Raw genomic sequence first — 15,106 nt, forward strand, 5'->3', positions numbered from 1 at the left:
AACAGATGACGAAAAATATTTGCATTTGCAAATTTATGAGGTAAAACTGAATTTCTTACTTTTAGGGTACAGTAATAATGTTGTCGTGTTGCAGTAATTATTAAAGCACGATTTTTGTCATGTAAATTTCGTCTTTCTTTCTCAGCTTCAACTGTCGATGGAAGCGGTTGATCTCAAAGGAGCCCCCGCCCCCTACCCCTTCCTAGCATATAATCTTTTAAAACTAACCCCAGGATGTGATTTGGCTTATATTTTTCCGAGGGTAAGAGGAAAGGTCAGTTTTTGCAAAATATACAAGCGTTTATTTAATAGTTTACAATCTTTACAAAAGATAATGTATACATTTTACATTTCCTTTTTTACAGTTTGCAAAAATACAACAATTATATACGACAGCAGTACATTGCTAACAAGCTATCGTTATTATTATTCCGTAATTGAGAGCAAAAGAAAGGTCCTTAGAGTCGGTATCGTTTTCTGTTTAACTACGTGCTTACTATCTACAAGAGGTTAAAACTTGCCCTTTTTCGAAAGGTGTCCGCAAAAGATAGGTTAAAAAATACAGACATCAACATTATTTTTTAGCCTGCGTTGCAGAGGAACTAAACCAAAAACCTTGTTATGTTTAGTTCGTCTACAACACAGGCTACATTATTTTCTGCAATTACAAAATTTACAGGAGGCCTTTATTAAATAACTTACAGTAGCCAACTATATTTTTAGAATACCTTTTACACAAGAGCTACAGTCGTTATTGCTTAAAAATGATACCGAACTATGACATTTTAATGCAATGTCCATTCAACCAAAGTTAAATTATTTTTATAATTTTTAAAATTAGAAATACAATTTATATTAAACTTATTAGCATGATAAAATGTTTATGGGCAAAATAACACTAACAGTAAGAAAATATAAAACACAGCTTCAAAAAATTTCTTTTTGAGGAAATAACATTAAAAAAATCAGTGATTATTTCATGTGTTTATAAAATAATTATACATATATGTCTTTGTTTGCCCATTTCCTTTATCTTTTGCTAATAGGACGTGATGCATTTATTATTCATTTATTATATGCAGCAATTTTGTTAAGTGAAATTTAATTAAGCTACCACACAGCTGGGCTTTGTTCTGTAATGCTTTCTTTTTCTAAAGTTTTCTACACTTCATCAGCAGAGATGCCTTCTTATGCTGAAGAATTTCTCTGGTTCCAACTGCGAAGATCATTTCTCTTTAGGTATACAATATAGCCAACTGCAAGAACCAAAAGCACAGAAAGTACACTCGTCGTGGCAGTCAGGGTACTGACAAGATTTCCACTGTCTTCTGAGTAATCTGAAAAACAGAGAAACAAGTCGAGATAAAAGTAATGTAAATTAAAGTGATAAAAGTAGATAAGTATATTGGTAAGTAAGCCCAATTGCCGAGGTTAAGAGTTTACAAATTGTTTAAATTCTGTCTTTAAGGCATTTTTCACTGCCGATGTGAAGTTTCAAAGCTTACATTGAGTGGAACTTAAACTAGGGCTGGAGTCACGAAACCCTCCTAGGTTAAGATGTATCCTTAGAGGAAGTTCTTCGAATGCCAAAGCCGTTTGATAAGAAACAATGCATTTTTACTTAGAAGAGCTCCGTGAAAAGAGAAGCCTACCTTAATGGAAGCCCACCAAAAGCCATTTGAACAAAAGTAAGCCCAGGGCATATTTTAGAAATGTTACTGGAGGGAGACAGGAGGGCGGGAGGCGGGGGGTGGGAGAAGAGAGGGCGGGGAGTAGGGGGAATTGAACAAATTCCGCAACATTTTGTTATATTTTGCAAAAGGAATGGATAAAAGAGTAGGGAACTACTACGGAAAGGGCATGGAAGAGGGAGTAAGAAAAGTGGCGGGAAGAAGGAGTAAGGAAAGGGGCGGGAAGAGGTAATAAAAGGAACGGGAAGCGTAGGTTCAGACCCCCCTGCTCCCCTACTCCCAACGTTAAAGTGCTACTATGACCAAAATTTTTGTTTTCCTTTTCGTCTTTTTCTAAAGTCAATTTGTTCAATAAGGCAAAATTTAACTAGCGCGCTAGAATTTAGAACGTTGCGAGCGATATAAGCCTTGAAATAGCTTGCCGAAAATCGTGGAAAACCCGTCCGCCATTACTCGGACGTCTAAAGTGAGCCAGCGACTGTACTGAAAAGCGGATTTACGCATGAGTTGGTTCGTGACGTCATATGCGCATCGTCGCTTCGAGCTTCGAGTGTTCCAAGAGAGAATATACTGAGAATTAACAGGGTTATAAAAGATATTTCTTCGACAAATTCTTCGTCTAGTTTGCCCGATGGCGAAACCGAAGAGAGCCGCAACGAAGAGACATTGCAATTTAGCGGTATCGTTTCTTATAATGAGAATTTAAAGCCGTTTTCCGTCGGTCTAAACACAGGTAACCAAAGCGTACTATGAGAGTTTGTATGGATGTACTAAGAAGGCTTGTATGGATTTGAAATAAAGTCGAGAAAAATATCCCTTTTTACCGGTGAAAAGTTATGATGAAACTTTTAACCTTACCTGGTGTCACGTTTTTGTATTTCTAGTGCTTTAAAAAGTCGTACGCGCGATTTTCGTCTTAACCGTCTGTTGCGTACTAAAAGAAAGACAAGGTAGGAAAGCAAATTCGAAAGGCGAACGCAGGCCTCTTCAAAAAACTCGCTAAAGAAGCTCAAAACCAGACGTAGCTTGATCTTTCTACTTCACGATCCAAGAGCGATAAATATTCCATCTTTCTGTGTAATTGAATTGCATTCAAGTCGAAGTTTGGAGCTAAGAACTTCATTTGAATTCACAACTTCGGCACAAATCGGTCGCCATTAGGGCCGTGAAATTCAAATGCGAGCACCTAGCTAACGGTCGGGCCTAGGGCGAGTACAAAATCCACCCCATCCGGGGGAGACAGAGGAGACCTCTTGTAAGCACCATCTTATGCTCACTACAACCACTATAAGTTAATTTTTGTAACGGCGGGTAAACCCAAACGTCAGCAACCCATTCAATCAACATTCAAATCTGTGCACCGTTGCCAACGTTACAAAAATTAACTTATAGTGGCTATAGTGAGCATCAGATGGTGCTTACAAGAGGTCTCCTCTGTCTCCCCCTGATGGGGTGGATTTTGTACTCGCCCTAGGCCCGACCGTTAGCTAGGTGCTCGCATTTGAATTTCACGGCCCTAATGGCGACCGATTTGTGCCGAAGTTGTGAATTCAAATGAAGTTCTTAGCTCCAAACTTCGACTTGAATGCAATTCAATTACACAGAAAGATGGAATATTTATCGCTCTTGGATCGTGAAGTAAAAAGATCAAGCTACGTCTGGTTTTGAGCTTCTTTAGCGAGTTTTTTGAAGAGGCCTGCGTTCGCCTTTCGAATTTGCTTTCCTACCTTGTCTTTCTTTTAGTACGCAACAGACGGTTAAGACGAAAAACGCGCGTATGACTTTCTAAAGCACTAGAAATACAAAAACGTGACACCAGGTAAGGTTTAAAGTTTCATCATAACTTTTCACCGGTAAAAAGGGATATTTTTCTCGACTTTATTTCAAATCCATACAAGCCTTCTTAGTACATCCATACAAACTCTCATAGTACGCTTTGGTTACCTGTGGTCTAAAGGGCTATGTTTGTATGCAAATACTTCAATATTTATTTCATTCGATGAGGTTTTGTTGCTGTATGCCTACAACGAAGCTGCCGTCTTCTTGTCCAATCGAAGCACCGATCGAAGAAGCCTCGAAAAACGAAGAGGAACGGCGATTCATAGGACTACGTACGTTTGAATACATGGTATGATGAGAACAACGTAATTGAATAGTTAGGATAAAATGTCTGCAATGTTTAAATTAATAGAGCTGCAAATACATGTAGGTTGCTCTTGCCGTTTGCGAAGGATTGAAATGATCTTAACTGTTGTTTTCATTCTTGTAATCTATCATACACGCCATGGGCATAAAATCTATCTCAGCTGTTTATTCCGAAAAAAGCTTTATAAACATGAAATAATGTAAAATTTATATAGAAAAATTAAAGTCAACAAGATGGTGCAGGTGATCAATGGATTTAGTTCCTTGAGTTTTATACAGTTTTACCTTCCTTGACTACAATACAGGTAATAAACCTTTTTAAAACTAAGTGTTTTAATGGGTAATAACACTTCAGACATCCAGCTTCAGCCAGCATTCAGTATTCCTGTTTCTTAAAATAAGAAAACCATTTGAACGCTGTATAGAGTCCTTCACTCTATTTACTGATAATGTTATGAAACTGGCCCACAAGTAGCAGCAAAACTGGGTAGGAGTACTTTTTCTTATTCATTTCACCAATTTGTTTTCCTCTTGGCCCCGTGATTTTGTTTAAGTCATTTTTATCACAACATGGGAACAAGTAAATAATGTTAAGGGTATAAAGTTTTAAGTTCATAAACGGGAACACCTGGACCTCGAACAAACACTGGGACCTTGATCAAACGTTTCCAGTTTTGAACCGGCATTTAAATGAAGCCCGCATTGAGTCGGGGTCTGGCATCTACTCAAGAAAATATGGTATCATATGCAATATGACAGTGGCTCTTTCTAGAGAATATCACTGGCAGTACATTGTGCATCTGCAGTATGTGTATGTAATTGAGAGTTCAATTTTGGGACTAATCTTGTGTCAACTTAATGTGACTGTAAACAAGCCAGCTCCGAGTACCACCCTAAATAAACAGACACCCTATTGGAGACAGTTTTCTCCTTTCATACAGCTGTAAGGGGTTAATTCCATAAATGTGCTTCAAAATTGCTCCCTTGATGCAAAAAGACAAAGTCTGCATGCAAGCCTACTTGCCCACCAGGCCAAAGCATATCTTGGTTTAAGTAGGATTAAGCAGCCTGGATGAGATGGAAGTACAATTGCATCACAGGTTTAACCTCCCCACTCCCCCCACATACATGTAATGACACGGTTCTGGCCTCACACCTGAACAGCTCGATTCAGAGTCTGACCATTAGGTCACCGCACCTAAATCAATACAACTACCCCATTACTATGACAACATTACACTTGGGCCACTGCACCTCAATCAATACAACATTTTTATTTATGGTACAGATTTGACTGTACTTGTGTTAGAGAAATTATGATGGATCAGCAGCTCAGGAGTTCTCTGGCACATTCACATGATTTATTGTTGGCTACTACATTCTCAAATTATGAACAAAAAGAGCATGCCAAAAAATAAATATATTGCAAACTCAAAATAAAGTGTAGCTAGGATATCAACAGTGCTCTGTTGCACACAGCATAAGTGATTGGCACAGGTCATTATTATAGCTCATGGCCCCTGTTGTACTTAAATATAATAAAGATTTACTGAGTAAAATCCGGATAGCATGTATGTCTCTGAGACAGGCTAACAGTGTTCTATCCTGAGACTAGTTCTCAGAAAATGTTTATGAATACTATTCTAAGTGCACAATGAAGTACAGTCCTACTGTAGTGTTTTACATTGCATGGCAGAAATAAACAAGTGACAAACACTGAAGACGTGCTGGTGAGTTTATTAAGACTGCAGAGTATACAGAGGACTACAATGGAAACATTCTCAGTACATGTAATCAGTAAAAAGATATTGCTAAGCTTTGCATCCTTCTGTATGTACTTTCACATAATGTACCGCCGTCGTGCGAATTTATTTAAGTTTATTTGTGCAATAGAGGATATAATTCAGAAACATACAGGCCGATTTGCCCAAGAATTACCTTTTTTAACATGAAGTATTTACAATTAATTTAAAAATGACTATTCTAGAACACGAGCGCTTGAGCAACAGAAGTAAATTACGCCACTCACCCAATGTTTTGCTTCTGAGAAGTAGCGAATACAGTAAACTAACTGTAGATAATTCGAAGCGTTCTATTCTATTCACTTCCCTTGGATAGTTGAAGAAGTTTACCTCACAATGGTTGCAGGGAGAAAAATCCATAAAGCATTTCCAAGAGTACAAGTTTCCCTCAAAGTTATCAAACGATCTATTATTCATCTTGCGTGGTTCGGGCGAGTTTTAACCCTTTAACCGGCAATCGTACATATGTGTACGAAAAACACCAGCAGTGATTGAAAAAACTCTAGCTTTTACATATCTGGGCACATGATAGTAATGACTGCTTTTTATGGCAAAGTGATAATTTTCATAGCTTTAAAAGCCAACTAACTGGCTACAACTCTTGATTTCTGTTGCATATGGTTGTTTGTTCAGCAGCAAATCTGAAAATGCCTGTTTTCTACGTAACAGGACAACAACAAAAAACACACATCTTTGCCTCCATTTTTTTAATGAAAAAATAATTCTGACTTCAAAAATATACATTTGCAGCAAACTTCAACCCTATTCCCTTCCGTTCACCAAGGAAATTTCCCATCAATCATTCAGCAGACTCAGCAATTACTATTCGATTAGAGCTATGCTTGCAAACCTGTAATTTCCTCGTTGGTGACCGAAAGGGATGCTTGGGAAAGTCATGGCGGCGGCATGAAAGGCTTCCTACCTTTATTCCATATATTTTTTATAAGTGTCGAGCCACCCAATCCTGCCGGCAAAATGTTGCACCGATTGCATTCTTTGGAAGTCAGAACTCGTCCAAAATGCCTTGGCAGGTCTTGGAATCCACCCACAGAACGGCCAGAGAGACAACTTTACCCATGAACCGCCATCTTTCGATTCGAATATTTCTGGCGTTCCAATCAAGACAAAATCATCTCTCACCTCTGGTTTCTTTCAGATGCTGGCCTCTACCCACCATTCTAGCTTAATGATGCCAGCCTGGGGGCTTCTGCAGTGAAAAATGACTCGAAAAATCACTTATAAACACAAAACGAGCCAAATCCAAGCCCAACAGCTCGCCTACGAAAGATGCAACTGCCGACTACTGACGTCACAATAAAAATTTGAGCCCTCGGTGTTTCGAAACAGCACACATTTTTACTTGAACTTCTTATATGCAATCACGAAGTTCTACAGAATGTCTAAGCCCAGAAAAAACCTTTAGAAAGTCACAGAAATCTGACGGTTAAAGGGTTAAAAGATGTCACGAAATTCCGCCTCTTGAGTTGTTTTCTGCCACTATGTTGTGCAAAAGTGACCTGGAGATGCCTTGAAGTATGTTTAAAAAACATATGCGCAGTAGATACGGCTTCTACATCACTACAGATTAAAAAGAAAACCAATGTTTTTCCAGATCGGTCACTCCAGCCTTCGAAGCAGCCATTTTGTTGATGCACATATGACGTCAGCATGCTCTCGCCCCAACTAGTTCCAGATCTCTATTTGGTCCTCGGACATTTTTGAATCTAGTAATGGCGGCAAGCCGAAGCCGAAGTTTACGCGTGAAATAAGTGGTCTTTCAATTCGAATTTGAACTTAAAATTTGGCAAGGTTACTATTTAATGTAAGTACTTTCAAAAACCGAAGAGAAAAGGGAAGGTAAAATTTTGATCATAGTAGCACTTTAAGGTAACTTACCTTTTTTGCAGTCCTTTACATCCGGCTTGTTTGTGGTTTTCTTTTCCCGGTTCTTAGTTGCTGGAGGCAAAACAAATAAAAGTTAACGTTAGGGTTGCACAGGAAGTTACAAGAAATAACGTAAATCGGGCAAGGAAGAACTAATGTTTAATTTAGAAGGTTAGCTCAATGTTGCTGTGTATTTTTAATGGCTAAAAGACAAGGCGCGCTTAGCGGCCACGTAGGGACAAATGTTACTAGTGTTAAACATGATATTCTTGCCAGTGTCATACGTGTTACATTAAAATGCCTACAACGATCTGTATTCGAGTAACTTGATTGGAAGAATTTAATTATCAGCCGCGGTCAGACTGCGAGTTGGTTTCTTAAGTGACAACAAACGACACAATTTGAACTCACCATCTTTTTCGACAAAAAGAGTTGCAAAGTGCACCAGAGGCGATTGGTCGTTGATTCTATTGACGGTACACATAAGTCGCACTTTTTGAATTTGGAGAGCACCATCGACAGTCATGTTGATTCCTTCTCTTCCCACTTTCGTAATCCTTTGACCGTTCATACCAGCCATCCAATTCCATGATGTATGTTTGTCTTCACAGCTCTTTGACGTGCAAATTGACCAATAGGCGTTCTCGAATGCGCCGTCCTTTTCAACCGCTTCTCGTATAGCAGGGCAGGAAAATGTTGCTTTTCCTTGAAGTGTTACAAGCTGAGAGTCCTTGCTGTTGTTACTGCTACTGAGGGCTGCAAATAAAAAAAATGGTTTGAGAACAATACTTTTGAAAATTCTTGCTTCAGAATCATATAATTAACAATTAGACAACAAGCCCGAGTTTTCTATGAGCAAATAGTCAACGAGGCGCAGCCGAGTTGACTATCGCGCATAGAAAACGAGGGCGAGTAGTCTAATTGTTTTAGTAGAAACTCTAAAGGATTTCAGTCCAAAACCTACAATATTGTGCACTTTGAAGACAAAAATCAAGAAAATTTACCGCTTAAAGAGCTACGCGAGCGCGCGACTGATTTCTATCGGCGAATAGAAATCAGTGGGAGAACCAATCAGATTCGCGGATTTCCAATAGAACACAACCGAGTTTCTACTAATTTCAGATAAACAAGGCTATCCCGCCGTTCTTGAATGTGTCAAAATTATCTTCTTACATCTCGATGGAAGGTGCTAAAGGCATATTTCAGACTGTTTAAAGCTAGGTAAATTCTCGATTTATTAATTTTTTGTTATTTATCAAGTTAAAATTAATTCAGTTGTGTTTATTAAAAAGTAAAAGAAAGAAACGAAACACGTTTCCTTTAGCCGAGACTATGTACACTTACAGCTTATAATGCGAAGCTAAAAGACCAAATGAAGTCGGGCAGTTTTTTTAAAGAAAACTAACATCACGCATGACCTAAAACGCCGACAATGCAAAGTTAGTGTCGATTCGTTCTTTGGACTTCTTTATACGTCCTCGCAACTGAGAAAAATAAACTAGAACATTCTAGAAGCAATGTCATGCATGTTATCGATGATATTGTGATTTTTCATGCGTGGATAACCTGGCTTTATGAAATATTTATTGACGCAAAGCGGAGGGAAAACCCCCAGTGATAAAGTGTTAGGGTGACTATAGCGAAGGCAGATAATAAATTTAATAACACATTTCATCGCGAGAACCACATTTATTTTTGTAAACAAACCGTTTTCTAACTAGAACACATACGCGTCGGACTTTTGGCACCCTATTTGTGGGCAATGCAATTAATTAATAAATTGAACCATTTCTTTGAGACCTTTAGTTAAAATTACCATCGAGGTCAAATACGACAATTCTAAGACGATTGAAATAATGAGAAGACGTACAAAAACAGAAATTCACTTCGAGTCGTTTTAGTTTTGAACTATTTTCAACACATACCTGCCACTGAGCAGACCCATAGACTCACTAAAAGTGGACAATAGGTTACGTACATGTAGGTTTTCACCATTTTCACTTTATACATACAGAAGCAGAAGTGCTACGCTTGGCTGTCGATGACAGACTGACTGGAAGGTTAAATACTGTACGAGATTTACTCCACAAACACGTCATCATTACCATTACATATAAGAGGCACTGTATATCCTGATATGTTTTACTGCGACGTATTTTGACATGCATCAGGCCAATTTCACGACCTTTCCCCTTTCCCTCTTGTTTAAAGCATTTGTTTAATATCAAATATTGTTGTTGTTCAAGAAGATTATTAGATTTTGTCAATAATTCCGAGGTGCCTATTTTCGTCTTTTGTTTAAGTAAAATCAATATAGATGCAGTTATCAGATTTGGGTGTTGAAATAAAAAAGTGAAAGTGACCCAGTGAAAGTGAAAGTGACCCAGAAGTGAAAGGCTTTTCATCCCTTTTGTTGTTTTTTGCTCGGTCGGTTTTATTGACTTTGATGCACCGGACGTATACATAACATTTTTTAAAACTAAAATACCATTTTGTTTAAATCAGGCGGAGGTTCATGGAACCGGTTGATATAAGTTGTGGAATGTGCATTAGTTAGCAGTTGTTTTGTTTCTTAAGGATCGGGAAAACCCCTTAACCCGATATTCGCACACAGGCTAGGCTGACAATTACAAAATTTTATTACAAATTAAAATTGCTATGAGACTATTTGTGAATTTACAGACCTTGATGTTGTGCTCTGAGGCGAAGAAATAGTTGTTTTAGCCTAATTAATATGGCTGAGGCAATTTAATTTTTTTCCTTGTTAAGAAACGGGTCGACTATGCTAATATTACGACTATGCTAATATTACGGCAGTTTTAAAGCGGAAATCAGATCAGAGTGACAGAGTGTTATTTGAAAGGTCATGAAACAACACAATACAATTTGACAGGGTTGTCAATATTGTGAGCAACATTCATTGTTTTAAAGCAAAGTCTCAATTATACAACACTGCTGTGAACAAATCGCTTTGTTCACTAATATTAATTACAATTCAAACTTGCAATGATAACATTTCGGAAATTACACACATTTACTTTGTGTTCTGGGGCGAAGAACGTTCGTTTAGCCGAATAAATATGACTGAAGTAATTTAGTTTTCTTTAACGAAAATAGTCTGCTAGCAGTCGGTTTTTGTTCCTAAAATGTTACACGCGACCGAAAGAGTTGAAACTATCATTCTCCTGGCTCGCAGGTTTGCCGCTCACTACTCGTTCGCATTTGCATTTATGCGTCGCACGACTTAGTAAGTGACAGTTTTGAGGCGAAAATCAGCTTCGAGATGACGGAATATCATTTGAAAGGTCAAGAAACGGGATGTTATCAAAGAGTGTTGTGAACAAAGCGTCATGTTTTCGTTATCCATGGCCCGTCTCAAAATAAGTTTTTTTGCCATGCGTTTTGTAAGCAGGCGTTTTCTTATTTCACTGATCGTGGCACCGTTTGAAATCTATGTAACTATCGAAGAAAACTCCGATATGTTTATCAAAACAAACTTAAGCGCCGTTGAGTCTGCCGATCCCACCTCGATCTGCTTTTGTTTATAAACAGAATAGCGGCGGCCGGACTAACTCAAGCTAAAAGTAAGTAACATAATTTACTCTTCTTAGCTTACCTGAAGCTTGAAAGGCTCCTGAGAGAGTGATTAACAGCAAAGAACTGACAAGTAACTTTGTTAGATCCATTGTCGAGATACAAGGAATCATGTAAACCGGCCCACATGCGTTCAATGTAAAACTACTTCTTCGTCCTACAAGCACGTGTGTATCCTTGCCAAATTCGTCATGGTACATGACCAAATAAGGAAGTAATGCGTGATGCACATGACGATGCGAAATACTGTGCTTTCCTGAACATTCTCTTTTGTCCAAACTTCGTTTATCTTGCAGAGGGGAATGAATAGGGGTACGTTAAATGTTAAACGAACAGTCCATGAGAATACAGATGCTAATTGAAATTAGGAAGATCATTGAAAACTGAGCTAGGTTTGCGTTCAAACAGCACGCTTTCTAAACCCTTTGTTATTGTAATTATTCGGTAAATCGTGACTATTTGCTTAAAAGATTTTAAATGAAACAACATCTTTTAAAGCCCGGGCCAAACGAAGGTGAGATCATAGTTACTAACTATGGTGAGATGAGAGTTCAAACTCTCGCTCTCGTTTGGAATGGAACTTTAATGCACTCTCATGCGCTCTCATCGACTTTGAACGTACTCAATTTTTTCACGAGAATCGTAGCCTGCGTAGCAGGCTCTTTGTGTAGCAGCGTCTGTGTAGTTTTTTTTTTTTAGCGCGAGAGTCGATAAGCATGCGATAAGAGTTTGACGGATTCTCGTTCTCTATTAGCCCGAGTTGATGATAGTCGATGCCGAGAGTTGACGAGAACTCTCATAAGTGTCAACTTTCATCAACTTTCATCTTTGTTTGGCCCGGGCTTTACTTATCTAATGTGATTCCATCTCTTTCTTTATCTCAGAATCGCTAGTTTATTTAACACCTGCCTAATATCAGGGAAAAGGCCCTTTGTTTGTTAAGTGTAATATAAACACCCGTGGCATATAAACTTGGTTTATTATTTCTCGTCTTTACTAAAAAATCTATTCATGAAATAAAACAGTATCATTTAAATCTGCAATTCGTATTATCAGTATCAAAAAACAATAGTCCAGCGGAAAACGTGGAGCCTTGAGAGTTCGTTCAAGGTCAAATTAACTGATAGTATGACTTAAGATCATCATGAGACATGCAACCTAATTAGAGATTCAGCTTCCTTCCGATAAGCCTGGTTTACAAAAAAAGCTATTGACGTCAGTGTCTGTGATTGCAGTTGCAACACTCTCGATGTATCTTTTCAATTTGTACTAAATGAATAGCGCATTGCTCACGCAAATAAACTGGAGGTTTCAAATAAATCTTGTTTTCAGTGACTTTCGCGTTAAAATCAAATCGAAGTGATTACTTGTGAGAGGTTTTATAGAAAGTATTGCCGAGATCGGATACTGACGCAAGAGCAGTTTGTAAAGCTAAAAAAGCCACCTTGATCAGACATTTATGGAATGTGCTGTGTCAGCAATGAGTTTGTTTGGTTCAGTAATGAGGTAAAAGTCCTTTCAAATTGACTGAACAGTGGCGATATTGTTTTAGTATTCGCAGTGTTATATTATCTAAACAAACTACTTGTAGGCCCGGCGGTTTCGAAATAATTTTGAATTCTGATTTACTTTTGGCTCCGATGCTTAGCGGAATAAAACAGAAGAAATCGCGTTGAGGATGAAGGATAATTATTTCCCCTGAACTTTGGAGCCAATTTAGGAATTTTTAAATTAAAATGTTAAAATATTTAGAAAATGTCCTGTTAAATTTCATGCCTAACGCGGTCCACTGAAAGATTGTTTTCCGCTTTACGGTGCAAGAAGAAAATTAATCATTGCGTGCAGGCTGACCTTTCTTCTGCTCGTAAATTGTAATTATGATATTTTAATTTTATGATATTTTATAATATTGAACTTGAAATAGTGCGACGCTAAATGATGTCCATAACAAAACAGCATAAGGTCTGAAATCAATCATATTTGTAACTCGTAATTAAATTCCCTGAATGTCTCGCGATCCTGTAGAAGGAGGTTTGCGTTTAAATCTCAAGAAAAACATTATTGCGGATGATGCAATCGTTTTGCAGTATTACACCATTTAGCAAAAACATCTGCCGGCAGGTCATTCACTCGAACGTGATTGACTAACGTGTAATGTAATTTTTTTTAACCCGGCGAATGTTTGATTTGACGAAGGGTGCCCTTTAAGAGAACAGTTCATACAGCTGTTTTCTTTACTTTTGCAAATGAAAGTAATATAGAGATTGGTAGTTTTGTAAATTCCCTCCAATAACGAAAACAGGTCACGCAGATGTATGGTACCGAAGTGATCGAAGTGTATACAAAGCAAAATAAAATAAAAAGTTCCGGCAAAACTGAAAGATTTTAACGTCAATTTGTTCCCGCATAAAACACAATCTCATGGTTATCTGACAGCCGTATTTCACACTACACGCATAACAGATAAGTGTCATTTTAGCATACGTCCGGCAAAAAGAACGTTAGTGTGTAGACACTTGATAGCATTTGAAGACAGCTTAGCTATTACTTTTGTATTGCTTCACAACGGCCATATCGATTTTCGTTTTTGTGGTTTTTGTATAGCGTAGTCATTTCACCTGCGTCCTGCCGACAATGGTGAAATTTTCATTTGCCTGAATGGATGACACCTAAAACTAATTTTGTTTTTAATAGTCAAGTATCGTGGACAAATCTATTAAAGGGAAACATGCGGCCACAGGCTCAATGCTACAAATAAACTGACTGGTAGGTGCCGTTTTAAACATTGATTGTCGCAGTTGCTGTCTTATTCACAACAATTTTAATAGAAAATGTAAACAGTAGGAAATATTTCATTGAATTCTTGCATCAAAATTTGCTAGGCTACCATTCAGAAAATAAATTACAGCTACTCGTGAGAAGAAAGAGTTATTTCAGCCCGTCAAAAAAGGGGGGATCGCGGTCAACTTTTTCAGTTGTATTAATTTCAGGGTTGTATTTTTCTTTTCTTTTATACACAAGAGACTTCCAGCCTTTTTTGATCCATAAAAAATAAACAATTATGTTAACCTCCGTTCCAATATTGAAAATTAACAGAATGGCGCGAGCAAGGGCGCTATCCAGCTGTTTCGCTACAAAGCTGACACGTTTACGATCTGAGATTTTTCATACACTTTTTCACGTAGTTCTCGTATACCACTACACAAATTGATCGCCTAAGCTGACTCAATGTAGTTCTTACAGCAGAAATCAAATTTCGTAAAAACGCCATCAGTTTTATTAGCCCCCGTCAATGTTTAAAGAGGTGGCAGAGTTGTTTGTAAGTCTTAATTTATCGAAACGACTTATGTAAAGCTTCGTTCCCGCTCTGAAATATTCACTCAAGCAAGAAATAACAAAATTCGTCTAACTCAACCTACCTGAATTGACAGTGGCTCTTAAAAGTGTGATCAACAGCAAAGAGACAAGAAGATGTGTTCCTTCCATAGTTGTGCTTTTAAAAATACGAATATATTCGTGTAGTTTTCTTCCCACGCCACATGCGATTTCGATAAATGCAAATTTTGCTTCATGGTACAGACACGTGTGCGTCGTCATCGCTAAATTTGTTTATTACCAAATAAGGAAGGAAGAAAAGGGTGACGAGTCAATGACAACGCAAAATTTGACAGGCCAGATATCTATTGTAGAGCCTATTGTGCATCTTGTAGAGAAAAATGTTTCATTTCTCTGCGGTTTTAATTTGAATTTATACAAAAAACTGATTGTAAAATGCCAGGTGTACTGGCGACGAATGAAGGAACTGAATAGGGACGGTACTATCGATTTAATTATCCCGGTAAGAAATTCATCAAGAGACCTGTGAGAAGTTAGGTTCGCTTTCAACCAGCTTGCTTGAGTTGCTTTCCTTGACTTTCATAATTTCGGGACACACTAGACGAAAAAGTCGCAGTGACAGGTTTCTGCGACAAGTCGCTCGGTGTGTAGTGC

The 15,106-nt window shown here is 38.0% G+C and overlaps 1 protein-coding gene across 2 annotated transcripts; it reads right to left on the minus strand.

The window, feature by feature from the left end:
* Window positions 1-304: 304 nt before the first annotated feature.
* On the minus strand, window positions 305-14,635 carry LOC144664367 (uncharacterized). Of its 2 annotated transcripts, none has more exons than XM_078525486.1 (4): window positions 14,536-14,635; window positions 7,934-8,278; window positions 7,535-7,594; window positions 305-1,337 (listed from the first exon to the last, which is right to left on the minus strand). In XM_078525486.1, the coding sequence occupies exons 1-4, from the start codon at window positions 14,600-14,602 to the stop codon at window positions 1,189-1,191; spliced, it is 621 nt and encodes a 206-aa protein (XP_078381612.1). In that variant the 5' UTR covers window positions 14,603-14,635; the 3' UTR covers window positions 305-1,188. The 2 variants fall into 2 exon arrangements, with proteins under 2 accessions (XP_078381612.1, XP_078381611.1); XM_078525485.1 differs by lacking the exon at window positions 14,536-14,635 and adding an exon at window positions 11,139-11,349.
* Between the last annotated feature and the right edge of the window lie 471 nt (window positions 14,636-15,106).

This window comes from Oculina patagonica, chromosome 8 (genome assembly GCF_052425735.1).
Source record: "Oculina patagonica isolate OP01 chromosome 8, crgOcupat, whole genome shotgun sequence".
In the NCBI taxonomy this organism is placed as follows: domain Eukaryota; kingdom Metazoa; phylum Cnidaria; class Anthozoa; order Scleractinia; family Oculinidae; genus Oculina; species Oculina patagonica.

What these genes read in the sequence shown, in the direction of transcription:
- LOC144664367 (XM_078525485.1), bottom strand. Translation starts at nt 11,316, where the DNA reads ATGTACCATGACGAATTTGGCAAGGATACACACGTGCTTGTAGGACGA. An exon ending in AGGAGCCTTTCAAGCTTCAG is followed by an intron (nt 8,279 to 11,138) that starts GTAAGCTAAGAA and finishes TTTTATTTGCAG; the next exon opens with CCCTCAGTAGCAGTAACAAC. An exon ending in TGTAAAGGACTGCAAAAAAG is followed by an intron (nt 1,338 to 7,534) that starts GTAAGTTACCTT and finishes TCTGTTTTTCAG; the next exon opens with ATTACTCAGAAGACAGTGGA.